The following is an 18,273-nucleotide window of genomic DNA, read 5'->3' on the forward strand; positions in this document are numbered from 1 at the left end:
CGACCCCGCGTCTCCTGCATCGGCAGGCGGACTCTCAAGCACTGCGCCACCAGGGAAGCCCCCCTCATGGATTTTTAAAGGGAGATTTTTAAAAATTTTAAGAATGTGAATTTGGTTTTTAACTAGGATTAAGTACTTTTTTACTGTCATAAACTATAGATAACATAAAATTGACCATCTTAACCATTTTTAAGTGTACAGTTCAGTGGCATTAAGTACATTCCCATTGTTACACAACCATCACCACCATCCATCCCCAGAACTTTTTTTTGGATTAAGTGCTTTTAAAGTGCATTGTCATTTGTTACAGGTTCCAGGGATGTAAGTAGAATCAGCATTTGATTAAGGCTATTTATAGGTAGCAGTGCATCCTTCTTTAAAAATCCTCCATGTTTTCCGTCTTCTAATCGTCTTTCTTTCCTCTCTCGGGCTAAGGACCAGGAGTGCCCTAGGGCATGTCCTTTGCCCCTCCAGTGTTCCACCAGAAAACTGTTTATGTAAAACTCTTGCCAGCCACATCATAGACCCCAAGAAGGGCAAGGAGGGACCTTGCCTCCTTTCACAGGTGAAGAACCTGAAGTCCAGCAAGGTGACAGGTGTCTCCCAAGGCCATGCGTGACGCACATCTCCTGGCCCCCTTGCCCTGCGCCCCTTCCGTCCCACCAGGAGTTTTCCACACCGTTCACCCATCTCCCCATTCAAGCTTGCGCCCCAGGCTGGACTTGATTTCCTGAGTGCCTGTCAGAGATAAGATGTGCCCTCAGAGGCTTCAGAACTCTCTCTTGTTACAGACTTGACTGTCTTACTTCTGGGATTTTAGTCCTTCTCTCAACTGCAATTAGGGGAAGAGTCAAGTTCCCTTTGGTGCCCTGACAGACAAAAAGCAGGTCGGCAATCCCAGGAATCTGATCACAGAGAAAGGGGTTAAATGCAGCATAAATCAGCGAGGATGCTGTCATGAAACATCAGAAGAGGCTTCTGAGAGACGTGCAGTGACAGCCTGAGCCCCTGGCCTTCTCAGATGTCCTAGCGTAACCCCTGCATTGTTCCAGGCCAGGGCCAGTAAATCAACACGTACACCCGCCCTCTGGTCATGAGTGCCGCTAGCTGACAGAGCAGGCTAGTGAGTCCTCTGACCCTGGGGAATGGGAGGCCTCAGCAGGGAGTAAAGATTCCAGGCATTGCTGGTTCCATTGCACAGCACACAGTCCAGCTCTCAGACCCACTCTTCACAGATGTGACAGTCACACTGCCGTCCCCTGGGGTGACCCTCATCCAGAGGTCCGCTCTGTGGCCCAGGGCTGTTCTGCAGTTGGCTTAGGGTTACCACTGAGTTTGTGGACAAAATGACTCTTCCAGGCATGCACTGTCTACTAACTAGCCCACCAAGCCCGGCTGGCGCGCAGTGATGGGGATGTCCCTGTGTCGGGTGGAGGGAGGGAGCGAGTGGTGAGGGGCCGGGAAGGGCTGACTGCTGTCCCTGTCTCCCTGCCACCCGCAGGGGGATCAGACCGCCTTGCACCGGGCCACGGTGGTGGGGAACACCGAGGTCATCGCGGCGCTCATCCAGGAGGGCTGTGCTCTGGACCGACAGGACAAGGTGAGGAGGGAAGTGGGACGGGTCAGCCTGAGGACCCTCTTTGGGACCTACCAAGCTCGTGAGATGCTGTCATTCCTGAGTCAGCGCTCATGCCTTAACATGAGGAAATCAGCCCAGGGTTCCTCTGAAAGAGTATCTGATATTGAATTTTTTAAAAACTCATCCCTCTGTTCTGTGGCAGCAGTGGGCAACCACATAAATATAAATGGTGAAGAAAAAAAGTCTAGAATTAGTGACCTTTGGAGGCCTGGGTGGGGGAAGGGATGTGCCCCAGCCTCTCTCTTTTTTTTTTGTTAAGATAACAGAGTGAGCTAATTTATTTAAACTACACTGGAAGAGAAAATAAGCAAAATCAAGTCTTTAAAAAATCCCAATGACATAGTGTTCTTAAATTGTCCCAGTGTTTTTAAATTGTCAGACCATCTTAAAACATGGGACTTTGCAATTAAGTGCGATCTGGCCTCTGTCCACTTTTTTTAAACAACCTTTTATTACAGTGTAACATACATATACAGAAAGATGCACAACTAATACATGTGCAGCTCAGTGAGTTTGCACTGCCTGAGCACATCTGTGTGAGCCCCCAGATCAAGGAGGTCATTACCAGCGCCCGGAAGTGTTCCCACCTGGGACCCCCTTCACTCTTCTTCTGCTTCCGGGCCACATATCCGCCACCACCATTCCCAGCACCTGGCCTTTGGTACAGCCCTCGAGACCCTAGACTTCCCCTGTGGGTGTCAGCAATATCAGGCCCCGTGGCTTACTGTGTTGAATGAATGTCTAAGCCAGAGCCTGGACGCAGTTGGACGCTGTCCCTGCACTGCCCCCAGCTGACGGCCCTGCTCCTGGCCTGGAACAGCCAGGAGGGCGTTTCCATCTCTCCTCTCTGTGCCGCGGTCCCCTCACCCCTAATTCCAGGTCCCACCCCACGCAGTTCATTGCACTTAATGTGTCTTTTTTTAGTAGTAAGTTAAGCAAATACAAACTATGTTTAATGGGTTGATTTCTATTGAAAAACCGTCTATTGAGGACACTCATTTACCTTATTTACAGATAGATCACTGTTCTCAGTGCCTGCTCATTTGTTTGGGGCCCTGAGGCTTTTGGATAATGGGAGAGATTAGATTTGGGGGAAGAAAAAGGAGCAGTGGAATCTCCCTGTCTGCCCTTGGGGCCCTGGAACTTGTGAAGCTGGACTCTTCATTTGCCTGACCTTTGCAGGGTCCTCTCTGGGGCCAGAGCAGAGCAGAGGAGGCCCTCAGGGGCGGTAGAGGTGGGGAGAAAGGGGCATCATTCCTCCTGATGCTACTTTCTGTTACACATGAGCTGTTCATGGGCCCTGGAGCCTTTCTCACCCTGGGTTCCCGGAGAGACTCAAGCCCTAATGCCTGAAGTCATCCATTGTAATACATCCTAAATCTAGAACGGACCTGGAACGGTACTTGTTAGGTACCATTTCTGGAAGAGTGGAGAAACTGACCACTCAAATCACTGCCTGGGTTCTGTGGTTCAGGTGAGAAGCCCCGGCGGAGAAAGGCCCCTGCTTGTGCCCTGAAGTACCGTGTGCTCTGTTGACGACAGTGAGACGGATCAGGCCCAGCTGATGTGCTTTCTCCTGTGTGCTCCCCAGGACGGGAACACGGCCCTGCACGAAGCGTCCTGGCACGGTTTCAGCCAGTCTGCCAAGCTGCTCGTTAAAGCAGGAGCCAATGTGCTTGCCAAGAACAAGGTGAGGCCCGGCAGGTGCTAGATCCCCTCGGCCACAGGTGAGGACAGCCCGACCTGCCTTCCCGGTGGGAGCCTCCTCTCGCTGAGCAGGGCGAGGGCTCAGGGCCGCGGAACCTGGTGGGAATTGAAAGCTTGCAGCTCCTTGGTGGGCGCGATGCACGGGGTCCACGTTGGGGGGAGGAGGATCTACCTGGGGCCCCGGCCTCCCGTGAGCACTGCGGCTTCCCTGCCGTCCCGTTGGTCTGTTGAGTGTGAGGTTGAGGGGGCCAGCCCTGTCCTGCGGGGACAGGAAAGGACAGCAGCCTCCCCTCTCTCTCTGTCCTCTGTCACCCCTCTCTCCTCCGTCCCTCTCCTCCCATGCTCGTTATTAGTGTGTCCCCGGACTAGCTCAGAAGCCTCACAGCAGACTGACCCATCTGCCTGGGGCCTCTCCAGAGTGACCTCAGCCTCTGTTGCTGTTGTCTCTCTGGGAGAGCTTGGCGTGTACCTCCTGCACAGCAGTGTGGGCTCACCGTCACCTCCCGCTCCCTGGGGTACCCTGTTCCTTTCTGCCCGCTGACCTCCAGCTCAGTCCCCGCAGGCCCATCGGGCGGTTTTTTAGAGGGCTCTCTTGGACTGCACACAGGTCTGTGCTGTGTTGACTGGTGAAATGTTTCTCATGGTTCCCTCAGGGGCCGAAAGCTTGAGGAAAGCAGCAAGCCATGCATTTTAACACCTCCAGTAATGCCTGGCTCACTGCCCGGCATGCTGGTGGCTCTCCATTTCTTCCAGGTGGTACATGGTCTGGAACATTATACCAACTCGAAGTAGGTGGTTTCCAGTTAATGGATAGGGAGGCCTCAGCTGGGAGCTAGTAGTCTTTTGTAAGATACGTGATTCGTTTGTGACACAATTAGGGCGGTAAACCAGCCCTGGTGGGTCTCCACCACACTCCCTCCTGTCCCCTGCAGGGCCCCAAAAGTATTGTGTGGGAAGCCGTGTGTCCTCTCTCTAGATAAAGCAGCAGGGGCTGTTGGAAGCACAGGTGAGGTGCCATCCCAGAAGAGGGACTTCCATTCTGCACCAGCCACAGCCTCTGGGGAAGCCTCTAGAAGGTCCTTCTCTTTTTTCCCCCAGCTTTATTGAGGTATAATCGACAGATAAAATCGTAAGATATTCAAAGTTTACAACGTGATGATTTGATAATTCCCAGGGGTTAATGAACACATTGATCACCTCACATATTTACCTTTTGTGTGTGTGTGAGAACATTTAAGTTCTCCAATTAGCGAGTTTCAATTATAGAAGACAGTGTTATCAGCTGTGGTCACCACGTTATACATTAGATCCTCAGGCCTTGTTCATCTTATAGCTGAAAGTTTATACCTTTTTACCAACCTCTGTGTATTTCCCCACACCCCAGCTTCTGGCAGCCACTTTTCTACCACTGTTTCTACCAGTCCATCTGTTTTTTTCAGATCCCACGTAGACGTGAAATCATACGGTATTTGTCTTTCCGTAACTTATTTCACTTGTATTGCCCTAGGTTCACCCATGTTGTCGCGAATGACAGGATTTCTTTCTTTTTTAAAGGCTGAATAACATTCCATTGTATAAGAAAGGTCCTTACTCGGCAAAGTATAGCAGCCCTTGTCTGGGAGATCAGTACTCATTACTCAGGGTGGGGAAAATGCCTGCTGTGTATATCTACCTAGGTCACAGTTCTTTTTAATTTCAGGTTTTGACATTGCAGCCTTTTGCATCTGATTTCTTTCACTTTGCACAGTGGTTTTGAGAGTCTTTTATATTGTTTCGTGTATGATTAGTTCATTCCTTTTTATTGCTGAGTAACGTTCCATTGTATGGATGTACCACAATCTGTATTCTAACCCATGTCTTTTCATTTTCTTCATCCAGATGCTTTTCAGCATAATTGATTTTTTTATTGGCAAAGTAAATTTTGGTATATTTCTGCAAGCCATCAGATTTCTTTTATTTTAGTCATTTATTCAACACATTCAATGACTCCCACGAAGCCAGCAGCTTTGAGACAACCTTCTCTATGTGCACTGAGAATCATACCAAGCCGAGCCCTGAGCCTTGCCACAGGGAGCGGAGTGTTTAAAACACGGGCAGACCCTTCATTTTGGAGGACTAAGCTAGCAGTGGTTCTCTACCTGGCTGCGCTTTAAAATCTCCCGGGAAACTTTAAAAACACGGGGAGAGGGGAGAAAGCCAAACCCACCTGATGACCAGGCCTGGGGTGACCAGCTGTACCGTTTTGCCCTGAGTTGGGGGGTGGGGTTTCCCAGCATGCCGGCCTTTCAGCGCCTACACCCTGGGGCGGGGCCATCAGAGTTGCGTCTGCGCACTGGTCTATTTAAAGGGTCCCCCAGGTGACTCCAGACTGCAGTCGAGGGTTGATGACCAACGGACGAGCTCCTGCAACTTTCGGGCTTAGAACTCACCAGGTTCCTGGAGGTAACAGCAAGGAAGGAAGACTCTACCCAGGCTGTTTAGAGCTAAGGTGGTGAGAGGGGAGTGAGTGACCCAGCAGCACACAGTTTTCCTTTATTTTTAAAAACTCATTCGTCTTTTCATAAGGGAAGGAATATAAACCGTCCTTGAGTATGGGAAGACAGTGCTGTGTGATCCAGAGAGGAGTAAAGCAGGCCAGGGAAAAGCCCTAAACAGGCAGGCTGATAGCTCTGAGCCCGCAGCTGCAGGCCTGACGCAGCTTTTAAGCTCAGCAGAACAAACATTGAGCTTATGTATTTATTCTCCTGAGTCCTTGCAGGCTGACACCAAATCACGTTGCCTGTTTCTCTTGTTGCTTTTCTAGGGGTTAGCAGCAGCCTTGCAGGCCTTATTCCCATAGTTTCAAAGAGTTCTCTTGTCACGAATTCTTTCTGCAACATTACTGTGGACATGATTCTGACCTTTGGTTGCCATTTTGACCTTGAAGGTAGAGTCCAAAAGCAAGAGGGTCTCTATCTGTGTGGGAAGTGACAGATGCAGTTGTATTATGGCCTGTTGGGTGGAGGCCTTGTCCGTAGTTCAAATTTTGATGTTTCAAGAAAAACCCAAGATTTAAAAAGGCTTGCAAATTCTGTTAACCTTTAGCCTGCAGTGTCGGATGTGGCCTGTTTGCCTTCCTGACTCTGTTGGTAGGGTAGCCAACCAACAGCCACCCTAACACAGCTCTCCTCTGTGTTCCTCTTGTCACTAAGAGGAACAACCTCGTGCACGTGCACAGCACTCTGCCATTAAGAAGATGCTCTCCTAGGCTCTCAGAATCAATCCTCACAGCCTCAGCATGTAGGAGTCACGCTCCATTTTACAGGTAAGGAATTCAATTAAGAGCCTTGCCCAGTAGCTTGTGACGAGTTAAGTGGCAGAGCCAGGACTTGGAACCAAGGTTTCTATGAGCGATGTGACTCTTCTGCCCGTTTGGACTCCCAATTAAATGTTCTTGCCACTGAAGCCCTGGGACCACCGATCGGGAAGCAGAGAACATGAGCCTTGACTCTTCTGTGAGTAAGCCTCGGCCCTCGGCAAGGCCTGCCTGGTGCAGGCCTGCGGAGGAGGGGTTGTTAACGTGTGCTCCCTTCTGTCTGCTTTCTTCCCAGGCGGGGAACACGGCTCTGCACCTGGCCTGCCAGAATAGCCACGCCCAGAGCACACGCGTCCTCCTGCTGGGCGGCTCCCGCGCCGACCTCAAAAATAACGTGGGTGGACAAACCCGGCCTCGCACGCTCTCATGTCGCCTCGGAAAGTAACCCTGCAAGCATGCTAGAGTATTCACATGTAGACAGTAAAAAGGGTTCGGGGACTGCCGAGAAAGTATTCATTTTTTGCTTAATTCCTAAGGGGTCCTTTAGGGGGGATGGGAAGAGGACTCAACACTCGGAAACACTGCTTTTCTCCCATCCTTGCTCCCTCGCCCCTCAGCCTCGCAGTCTGTTTTATTGCGCACAGCAGGCGTCTAGCATGTGAGTTTAGGAGCGAAGCTAATTGTTTTCAGGAAGCCTCTGCCCGCAGAGGCTTCCTGAAAACTCTTAGCAAATATTGGTTGATGCTGTACCCGGGAGGCCTTCTGATGCTTCATGCCCGGCGTCTACAGATCCATTACTGAGGCATCCTTGGGATGAGCTGATGGGCCAGTAGTTCTTAGAGGTGCCTGACCTGAAAGGTGCCGTGGGTATCCCTCCTCCCTCCACAGAGCTGCATTTCCTTCATGAAGCCCGTGTCTCAGCCACGTGACAAGAGAATCTGAGGCTTCTCTCAAAAATGGCTTTAGCCGGGGCTCCCCTGGTTTGGGGGCAGACTCATCTAAAGTGGTTCTAAGAATGCTCTGAACTTCAACTTTGAGCTTGGTTCCTTCTTAATCCGGGGGGAGAAGGTTGTGCTGACGGCCAGCAGCTCTAGACAGAACTAGAGCTTGAATGGAAACGCCAGGGGAGCACTGCAGAAGGTCGCCATGTTGTCTCCAGTTCTGTTGTTTTCTCTCTGGAAGCAGGACTAAGGAAGGTCCTGATCCCCAGTTTTTCTGAATGTCCCGTTTTACACTCAGTGATTGCTTCCTCATCAGCTCCCTAGACTACATTGCTCCCCATGGGATACTGGGGTCCTACTAAAATGGGATGCACTTGAATTTTTTAGAGTACACGCTCTTAAAGTCCAGTGGCTCACCCTGCTCTCCTGGTCCACTCAGCCATGGTGGATCTGTGATGGGAAAGTCTCATTTCCAAAGCAGTGCTGTTGGTCTTAATCAGGGCACTCCAGAGCCTTCGGGTCTTAGGAGAGGCTGGGGTCAGCGGAGTCTTAGTAAATGCGAGCTAAGCAGAGCCTCCCTTAGCTCTTGCGAAGGTCTCATGGGGAGCAGGCATCCAGTGTATGAAACCCGAAACAGTCTGCATCGTGGGGAAAAAGCAGGGCTGCAGACAGAAAAGGGCTGTGAGTTGTGGAGTGAGCATCTGTGGTAAAGGAGATGCTTATAATTCAGGCTGTTACCTTCTAAAGAATATATGCTAGCCTGCCAGCTTTTAAATGATATTTTCTTTTTATCTTCTCTGTTTTGTAACCACTCAGACTGTGCTTAGAGTTTGATTTCTGTTCGCAGGCAGGCGACACCTGTTTGCACGTTGCTGCGCGCTATAATCACTTGTCCATCATTAAGCTCCTCCTCAGTGCTTTCTGTTCTGTCCATGAAAAGAACCAGGTCAGTGCATGTGTCCTCCCCATGGTTAACCTGCAGGTGTGTTGGCATAGACGGGAGCAGAGGCTGCTGGGGGTCCCAGCCTGGGACTTGGCCAGTGCTGGCCTTTGCAGGAACCATGGAGTTCCTGTGGCCCTGGTTTATCTGGCCTCCTGGAGAAAACATGCCCTTAGCATTCCAGTTCATATCACCACATTTGCATAGTGAACATTTTCTGGAGATTTGGGGTGGGTTTTGTTTTTAGTGTGATTTTTAAAAAGGAAACCCACAAGGAAGAGTGGCTTAGTAAATAAGGAAGGGCATTAGGTGTCTCATGACTCCTGAATTCTCTTACCTGAACTGCCACCTTTATGTGAGCTGAGGGAGTCTCTCCTTTCTGTAAAGTTCGGCACCTGATCAGTATCTACACCATATACTGGGGTTTTGAAATCTGTGATTATTAGTGTTCTGTGGAAATGTGATTTTTGTAGTTATGTGGATTTTTAAAAAGTTGTCTTGTTATTTATTGATACCTATACCTAAGTGATGCATTGTTTGACTTTTCTGAGTTTGGGTACGTAAATCTGAAATTAAAAAAAAATTAGATTGTGATTCAGATTAAAAATACCCTATAATGGTGGTTACTGATCCTGGCCGCATATTAGAATCAACAGAGGATTTAAAAGTACCATTCCTGAGTCCCACCCCAATGTAAATGATCAGAACATCTTGGGGTGAGGTCCAGGCAATGGTATTTTTATTTTATTTATTTATTTATTTATTATTATTTATTTTTTTTGGCGGTACGCGGGCTTCTCACCGTTGTGGCCTCTCCTGTTGCGGAGCACAGGCTCCGGACGCGCAGGCTCAGCGGCCATGGCTTACGGGCCCAGCCGCTCGCGGCATGTGGGATCTTCCCGGACTGGGGCACGAACCTGTGTCCCCTGCGTCGGCAGGCGGACTCTCAACCACTGCGCCACCAGGGAAGCCCTAGGCAATGGTATTTTTAAAAAGCTCCTGGCCTGAGTGTGCAGACAGGATTGAGAACCACTGACCTAATAAAATAGCTAAATTCTGTCATTCTCCAGTCTCGCCATGGGCTCTAGTTTCATCAGGTTACCCCCAAACAGCCCTCGCCAACCAGTGCTGCTTCTCAACCTGGGTGGTATATTTCAGTCACCTGCGAGCTTTGGGAAATCATCAGACCCAAGCCACACTCCAGGCCAATTAGTGTCTGTGTGGGACCCAGGCATCAGTAGTTTTTAAGGCTTCCCAGCTGATTCCAATGAGCAGGCGAGACTGGAAACCACTGCTCCAGAGCTTCCCTCAAAACACACAACTAGGTGACTCAGGAATGAAATGAACACTTTCTTCGGCTACTTACCAGAGAAGGAGGGCCTTGGGATGGCGGGATTTTCATGCTTTACTTGTTCACCTGCTAGGAACGAATGAATGATTTCACTTCTGTATTGGTTTGACTTATTTATGTCATTCTGTTTGGGAATTAAAAAGTTTGCATTTGGAACTGGCCCACCAAGCTGCATTTGACATAGCCTTCTTTCACAGTTGATTGAAATATTTTTGTTAAAAACAACAACAAAAAACTTACAGGCAATTTGGTAAGAGTTTGAAAACATCTAGTGTTAATCGAATACTGATTCTCAGTGACTCCACCCAAACAAAACACCCTGGCCTGCAGGATGATTCCAGGTGGCCCTTTCACATCCCTGAGGATGGCTGCAGGGCTGGGATATTACTCCAGGGCCTGTGCAAGTAGCCATCTTTGAAGCTTCTGCTCATTCTAATTCAGAAACCAAGGGGTTCTCTGCCCACCCCCTGCCTGGGCAGAGGGACAGGGTCCAGAGCTCCTGGCTACCTGCCTGTGATCCTGCCTTTCAGGTCAGGTCCCACCATTCCCAACAACCCAGGCCCAGCATGACTTTGCCCCCTGCATTTAATCCTGTCCTGTGATTTCTGGCATCTCCACTCAGAAAGGAATGTGGTATTCGTGCGTAAGTTCATTCAGTTCCAGAATCTCTTTCAAAAGAGCCACATTTAAACAACAGGGTCCTACTGTATAGCACAGGGAACGATATTCAATATCCTGTGATAAACCATAATGGAAAGGAACATGAAAAAGAATATATATATTTATAAAAATCATTTTGCCATACAGTAGAAATTAACACAGCATTGTACATCAGCTATACTTCAATAAAATAAATTTTAAAAATAAAAAATGAAGTATGAGTTAAAAATAATAAAAGAACCACATAACACTTTAGCCAAGGTCAGTCAGTCTAAGACAGATTTTAGTTTGACTTTGAAAAGCCACTGCCATGCCATGGATTAAAAACCGGAGGCCTGTGGGCCACGATCCGATGGGGTTTAGCCGGCTTTCTTCTGATTAATTTCAGGCTGGAGACACAGCACTTCATATTGCTGCTGCCCTAAATCACAAGAAGGTGGTTAAAATCCTACTGGAAGCCGGAGCCGATGGGACCATCGTCAATAACGTAAGTGGAGTTGCAACAGTGGTTTCCTCTCTGGATCAGGGTGTGTTGTTGCTGCCTCTCCCCCTGCGGACTCCAGAGCACAGCCTCACCCAGGCTCGCTCGGGAAGACCATGCGGCGGCACTGACCCCATGATCCTGGGGCCTGTGGGGGTGAACTTGAGGGGACCCTTGCTCTCAGCAGCCCCACGAGTTACAAACCCTGAGGGCTCATCTTCAGACAACTCAGCGAGCATGTCCTGGCATGAAAAAGGGTCACGGGTGTGTAAGTAAACTGGCAAGTGGATGTTACCGAAAGTGAGTTCCAGGCCTTTTAAACAGATGTAGTTCTCAGAAAAATGGCCACCAGGCTAATCTTCCTCAAAACTCCAACTGCTTTCTCTCTAAAATCGTCTTCTCTCACACCCTCTCTCTCAATGTCTCCCTCCTTCCCTCCCCCATTCCCCTCCCCTCCCTCTCCCCTCCCCATCTCATCCTATAGCAAGCACCAGCTCAGGCACCCTCTCTTCCTCGAGGTTGGCCTGTGATCTCTGTGCTCCTGAAATTGCACAGACTCGGGGGGCACTGGGGGTGGAACAGTTGTCTGGTGAGTTGGGGGTGTCGAGGCTGGTAGTCCCCCCTCCCAGCTCTAGTACCTGGATTGGTGGTACCTCCCCCATGATGCCATGAGCACCTTTCCCTTCCTTTGAATCCCACTGTTTTCAACTCCTGGTCTGGGCTTTAATCTCGCTAGAGTCTCTGTTATGGCCATAGCTTCCTAAATGTTTTTCACAGTCCAGTTCCTGAGACTCTGTGGCTGGGCCCCGATCTGCCCTTCCAGGTGTTTTCTCCATTGTGCTCCCGGAAAACGTATCGCTTGGCTGGATTTTTATGATGTTTTGTGTTTTCTCAAGTGACATGTTCCACCTTGACCCCATCTGTTTTGTTTTGTTTTGTTTACCTCCCTCAATCCCTTTTCCAGGAAGACTTCCTGGGTGAGCAGTGCCCCCTGACCATTGTCTCTTAGAACACCTACTGCTCACCTGGTCAGCACTTACCCCGTGTGCCTGTGTCCTCAGGTGTGACTGGGCTCCCCGTTGGATGGGTGAGACTCGAGCAGGACCATGTCACATGCACGGTTGCGTTTCGCTGAGCACATTTGTAGGTGCTGGTGTGACCGGGTTGCTAGCTCCTGGGAGAGCTGTCCCCGCTGGGCTGTGCGTGCGCGGGGCTGGTGTTCCGTACTCACTGGTCCTCCCTTTGCCTTTCCTTAGGCAGGCCGGACTCCACTGGAGACTGCCCGCTACCACAATAATCCGGAAGTTGCTCTCCTTCTCACTAAAGCGCCCCAGGTAGGATTTAATGCATTTTCCATTGTATTGATTATGCAGGGGCTGCAGGGTCGTTGGGATTCCCCGGTTGCCATCTACTGAAGCCAATTCAGACCAACTTAAGGGGACGGATGGGCTTACTGTCCAGGCAGCAGGAAGTGTAGGAATCCACGTGAGCCTCCAGGATACCTGGAACCAGAGATCTCAGGCCCAGCAGGCTGTTCTCATACATGGGCATCATTTCCTCTCTGTGGCTGGATCATTGTCACAACCAGTTTCCTGAATCATAATTTCCCAGCCAGGGAAAAGTTCCAGTTTAAAATGTCATAGGAGGGACTTCCCTGGTGGTCCAGTGGTTTAAAACTCAGTGCTTCCAATGCAGGGGGCGTGGGTTCAATCCCTGGTCGGGGAACTAAGATCCCACATGGAGTGTGGCACGGCCAAAAAATAAATAAAAATGGTAAAACATCATAGGAGAAGATCATGATTGGCGAGCTTGGGGTAAATGCCCGGAACAGGTGGGGCAGAGGTGCTTTAGGAAGATGGTGGCATCCGTTTGACCACGTGGTTAGAAGAGAAGTATTTCCCAGACAGAGGTGGGATGAGGCATCCATCTGGGCAGACGAAGCCGTAAATGTCCACTAGAGGCAGTTGAGTACTGTATAGTTTTCTCATTTTTTATTAAATAATGGTATATTGGCCATCATTCAATTTAAGAAGATGACTTATATCTTAGTTGAGGTTGAAACGATCTAAGTCACAAAGAAATTTAATAGTGATGATTTATAAGCTATTTATAATTTTAGTACCCTGAAATAACTTTGTTTATAGTACCTTCCACAGACACATAATTTTTATATAGTTGTGTCCACAATGTATGTACTCTTTGGTATTATGCCCTTTATCCTAAGTGTAATAGGAAGCTGTTCTGTAGTCTTTACAGTTATTTATCACAGTGGAAGCATAATATTCTTTCTTTGGTTGCTGTTCAGTATCTTGTTAAACCATTTCCTTAATGTTAGACATTTAGGTTATTTCCCAGAGGGAAAACAGGGAGCCAGAGGGAGAGTCTGGACCCCAGCCTGCTGCACCATGGCCCAATCCCAGCCAGCCTGGGGTTCTGCACGGCCTTGATTCCATTTAAGTTTTAAAAACATGCCTGATATAACTAGCAGTTTCTGGAAATGGTTAAGATTTTTGTCTCTTGCAAAATCAATCACCCTCTTGCCCGTGGAGAAGGTCCTTCTCAGTGGGCTCTGAAAATCCACAGAGCCCCTGACAGGTGCGAGTCGGGTGCTCCTTTGGAAAAAGGCTCCACCTCTGCCTAGCTGTTTGCAAACAAATCCTCAGCAGAATCACCTCTGGGAATCCTGATTAAAAAAAAAAAAAATGCTAGTCTTTTGCAGATTAAAAGGGACACGGTGCGCGGGCTTCCCTGGTGGAGCAGTGGTTGAGAGTCTGCCTGCTGATGCAGGGGACGTGGGTTCGTGCCCCAGTCCGGGAAGATGCCACATGCCACGGAGCGGCTGGGCCCGTGAGCCATGGCCGCTGAGCCTGCGCGTCCGGAGCCTGTGCTCCGCAACGGGAGAGGCCACAACAGTGAGAGGCCTGTGTACCGCAAAAAAAAAAAAAAAAAAGGGCAGGGTGCTATATAAGTGTCAGAATCCATTAGTTACCTGGTATTTCAGTGGCTGGCAGTTTGATGGACAGCTAGCTCCGTGCTCAGCCACATGAGGATCATCAAATCTTGTGGGATGGAGGGTCCCCCGGCACACGAGGATTGATGTGCCTTTAACCTGCCTTCCATTTATCTTCCAGAGCCCAAGAATCTCGATTCCCAGGGATAAAGCTCTCTTGTGGACTATTTTCCTGTGTGGTTCTCCTTTAGCATTTCCATTAAAAAAATGACTTAAGCTAGTTTTTCCACACCCATATTGAATAGCAAATAAATAGGATATTTTTAAAGTTTTTGTTTTTTTACATAATTGTACATACTAACCCTTATTTTCAGTGCAAAGAAAAAGCTTTGGAATATGCATAAAATTGCATGCATACTGTTCTGTTGATCTGTGGTTATAGAAATGGTCTTGTCTGAAACGAGAAATCCCCTTGCCTTGGCACCTTAGTTGACCATGGATTTCGATGGTTCACAGCAGTAGTAAGAGGATACTTCTTTCCAAGGCCTTAAGATCAATATTTCCTGATTTCTCTGAAGTGGGAAAGATTGATGATGGTCCATTTGGTGGATGGCCTGGCTCTCTGAGAAAGGCTGTGAGCCATGCAGAGTTGTTTTCATTGGCTAATAACATGGTCTATGGAGGGAATTTTTCTGATTATCTTGTGTTTGGGTGAAGTGAGTGTTACTTCTTATTTTTGATTGATGTGGTTCACAAATGCTTTGGAAAGTGAATTTCAGGCTGATTCTGGAGCTGTGTCCTGTTCTAAGTGTCTATAAAGCAGACGAGCAACGGGCCTTGCTTCCCTTTATCAGACTCGACTTCTTACTGAGTCTAAAATTTAGCTGAGGACATTGGTTCTCAGACCTTTTTGGTCTAAGGACCCTTTTACTTTCTTAAATATTACAGAGGCCCATAAAGAGCTCTGTTTATGTGAGTTTATATCTATCAATAATTACCGTATTTGAAAATAAAATTTAGAAATATTAAAGATATTCATTTAAAAAGTCCATTTTGTAGCAACATAAATAGCATCATTTTGTGAAAAAGAACTTTTTCAGAACAAAAATGAGAAGAGTAGCATTGTTTTACATTTTTTGCTCATGTCCTTACTGTCTTACTTAGAATTCTGGCATCTTTTATTGCTGCATGCAGTCTATTGTAATGTCACTGACGTAGCTTCTGGCAAACGCCACAGTACACTCATGAGAGAATGAGCATGAAAAATGCCAATGTTGTTGTAATATTATGAAAATAATCTTAACCTCATGGACTCGGGTCCCTGGACACTTTCAGAACTGCTGGCTTCAGGGGATGAGAATATAATTTAAAAATCCGGTTCAGCTGCAGGCAGATATTGTCAGGAATTCTCCATTTAGGAGGTACCCACTGCCCGTGGAGGATTTTCTTGTCCTATAATGTGTCACTTGAATTTAATGAACACAAGAAGAAGAAAGTCTGACATTGAGATGAAAAACACTAGGCTGAACTTCAGAGAGCCCTTATCTATCTGTATAAGAAGACAGTAGAATATTGTTTTACTGCAGAAAGTGTGGCCTTGAAAGTGCTTTCACTGTCTGGACCCCCTTGGGTTTTTTAAGGGGGGTAAACCCTGGAACTATGAGTAGGGAGTCTGGAGGGAGACGGGTGTGGACCTGAGCCAGGGATTGAAGGTTTCCACCACCTCACAGGTCTGCACTCCATGATTAAACATCTCTGCCAGCTGAGCACTCTAAGGCCCCTAGGCAGGTGGAGACACCCCCAGGGACCACTGGTCCAAGGCGTGCTGGCCACCTACATTGTCTCGGTTAATTCCGGCAGCTCCCCGTTCTCACTTTGAGAAGACAGAGCACAGAGAGGTCAAATCACTTGCCTGAAGATCCCCAGCTAGCTGCTGCTGGGCTCCTGTAGGCCTGTGGTGTCCCACGTGTACTTGCCTGTGTCCATTCCACCTCTCTGCCCTTGAAGGGGCAGACCACAGCCTTCTTTTAGGGGAAGAGACTCCTGCCCCGTGGTTGGTACCATGGCTCACAGGTACATCTCAGTTAGGCTTGAATTAAAGTTATGTTTGAATGTGACTTGGATACAGTTTGGCCAAGAGAAAATCTGATGGGCTACATCAGGTCCAGTGTCCCAGGATAGACCGTGCCTGGCACAGGGCTGCTGTGTCATACAACTCCAGGGGACACCGTTCACATCCTAGTCTATGTGAGCCATGCTCCCTGGAGCTGAGCCGTGCACGGCCTGCTCACACCTACGTGGACGCCCTGGCCCATCGCTAAGTGCCTGTTAGTGTTGCTGTCCTAGACTGTGAGCTCAAGGTCAGGATTGATGTCCTGCCGTCTCTGGGACCCTAAGCGCCCAGCACAGGATGTAGGAGGCGTAGTGGGTGGTCTGGAGGCGCTTGTTTGATGTGAACGTCTGGTCTCCCCCCGCTTGGCTGGAGGCTCCATTAGGTCCGCGCACACCAGTGGTTTGTAACGATGCCTCTTGCCTCCTTCAGGTCTTGCGCTTCAGTCGAGGGCGAAGCCTGAGGAAAAAGAGAGAGAGGCTCAAGGAAGAGAGGAGAGCTCAGTCTGTGCCGAGAGATGATGTGGCACAAAGCAAGGTGGGGGGGTAGCCACTGCCAGGGTGGGAAACTGTCTCCCTGCCTCCTCTGGGCCTGTCTGGCGGCTGCCGGGCCCTCCTCTGTCTCTCCTTTCCTCGGGGTCCTTCAAATCTTGTCCGTCTTTCCTTCTGGCCTCTTGTCTTCTCCTCTCCACGATTTCAGGCCGTGCACTCTCATGCCGCCCATCTTTTCCAGCACCCTGTGTGGCTGTATTTGCGAGCCCCGTGCATCCGTGGCCTTGTCGCTTCCATGTGGAGAGCACAGCCTCTCTGATACCACACCCTTCATCATGTAGAACAGAGGCTGTCAAAATGTGGATCCACTTTGTCACCTGGAATCTTGGTAGAAATGCACATCTGGGGGCCTCACCCCAGACCCACTGGATCAGAAACTCTGGGATAGGGCCCAGCAATCTGTGTTTGAACAAGCCCTCCAGGTGATTCCAATGTGGACTACAGTTGGAGGACCAGTGGCGTAGCTTGTTGCCTCTCCTTCCGCTTAGGGAGTGAACAGAGGCTGTGCTAGCCCATACGGCTCCTCTGTGCAAATTAGAAAAAGATGCCTTCTGGGCAGACCAGCCTAGCACAGGGCACGTATGGTGAATAGAGCCCAAGATGGACTTCAGCTCCCTCAGCCCCACTCATGCCCTCGGCTAGGTGCCTTTGTGCAGTGAACAGCTTGCACAGCTGTGCACAGCAGCCCTGGAGTGAACCATGCCTTTCAGCTCTCCCAGGAAGATGAAGACTAGGATATAGAGACAACTTCTGGCACATAAAATTTTATACCAACTATTTGTTTTTCTCTTTTAAAATCTTACCAATTTCCAGGGTTAAGGCATTGTAACTCGTATTAGGTTCCTGTGTGTGAATTGTACATATTAACTTGTAAAAGTTCTCACAAGGACCAGAAATGTGATTTTTTTTTTTTCATTTCAGAAGGTTCTCACTCTCCTCTGTGAATTGTGAAGGTCCAAGATCAAAGAATGAGTGGCGTTTTCTTTTTGTTGAAATGTAAAAGACCAAAAAATCTCTAATGCTGAGGTGTTTTGTGTGTACTATGTTCCTAAAGTTGCAGGACATAGAGTTAGACCCAAGGCAGTATCTAGTTTGGCACCTAACAGATGAAAAACCAAACATTCAACTCACCAGGAAAAGCACAGGTGTTCAGTTAAAACCACCAAGCAGTGCTTCCTATGTCTGAAATTTGTCACTGGAAAAGATTCCCAGGGGTCCTTTAGTGGATGGAGGCTGGGAAATTTTATGCCATTATTGAAAAAGGCTGGGAGATCAAGTAGAAGAGGTTTCTGGGCTTTTTCTTCTCTGTAGGGAAGTGTCTCAGCAGGAGACACCCATAGCAGTGAACAGGCTGTACCCAGAAAAGAGTCCAGAGAAGATTTCCTGTCCGCCTCCCCGGAGCCCAGAGCAAAGGACAACAGGCAGAAAAAGTCAAGGCCCAAGGTCAGGAGGCACGTGAGAGCTGCCGAGAGGGCTGGGAGGAGGGCTGGCGGAGGGCCCCGGGATAGCATCATGCCCAGCAGCTAAAAAGCCACTGCAGTTGGCTTGCTTGCTGGTTTGGAGCCAGAGCACAGAAATCGGCCCTGGCTGGCTGCAGACACAAGGTAAGCATGCTGGTACATCTCTTTTGACACGTACCTGGCGTAGA

The 18,273-nt window shown here is 48.9% G+C and overlaps 1 protein-coding gene across 4 annotated transcripts in view; it reads left to right on the forward strand.

Moving 5' to 3' along the window:
• Window positions 1-18,273, forward strand: part of ANKRD6 (ankyrin repeat domain 6) — a 71,301-nt gene that overhangs the window by 30,338 nt on the left and 22,690 nt on the right. For 2 of the 4 annotated variants that reach the window (XM_007466255.1, XM_007466256.1), the window contains exons 3-10: window positions 1,502-1,600; window positions 3,231-3,329; window positions 6,937-7,035; window positions 8,430-8,528; window positions 10,922-11,020; window positions 12,271-12,348; window positions 16,507-16,611; window positions 17,937-18,068. In XM_007466255.1, the coding sequence (XP_007466317.1) occupies window positions 1,502-1,600; window positions 3,231-3,329; window positions 6,937-7,035; window positions 8,430-8,528; window positions 10,922-11,020; window positions 12,271-12,348; window positions 16,507-16,611; window positions 17,937-18,068 (810 nt within the window). The remainder of the gene's footprint in view (window positions 1-1,501; window positions 1,601-3,230; window positions 3,330-6,936; window positions 7,036-8,429; window positions 8,529-10,921; window positions 11,021-12,270; window positions 12,349-16,506; window positions 16,612-17,936; window positions 18,069-18,273) is intronic. The other 2 variants (XM_007466257.1, XM_007466258.1) reach the window with 2 other exon arrangements.

The sequence above is a fragment of the Lipotes vexillifer genome, unplaced genomic scaffold, assembly GCF_000442215.2.
Source record: "Lipotes vexillifer unplaced genomic scaffold, Lipotes_vexillifer_v1.1 scaffold1242, whole genome shotgun sequence".
Classification (NCBI taxonomy): domain Eukaryota; kingdom Metazoa; phylum Chordata; class Mammalia; order Artiodactyla; family Lipotidae; genus Lipotes; species Lipotes vexillifer.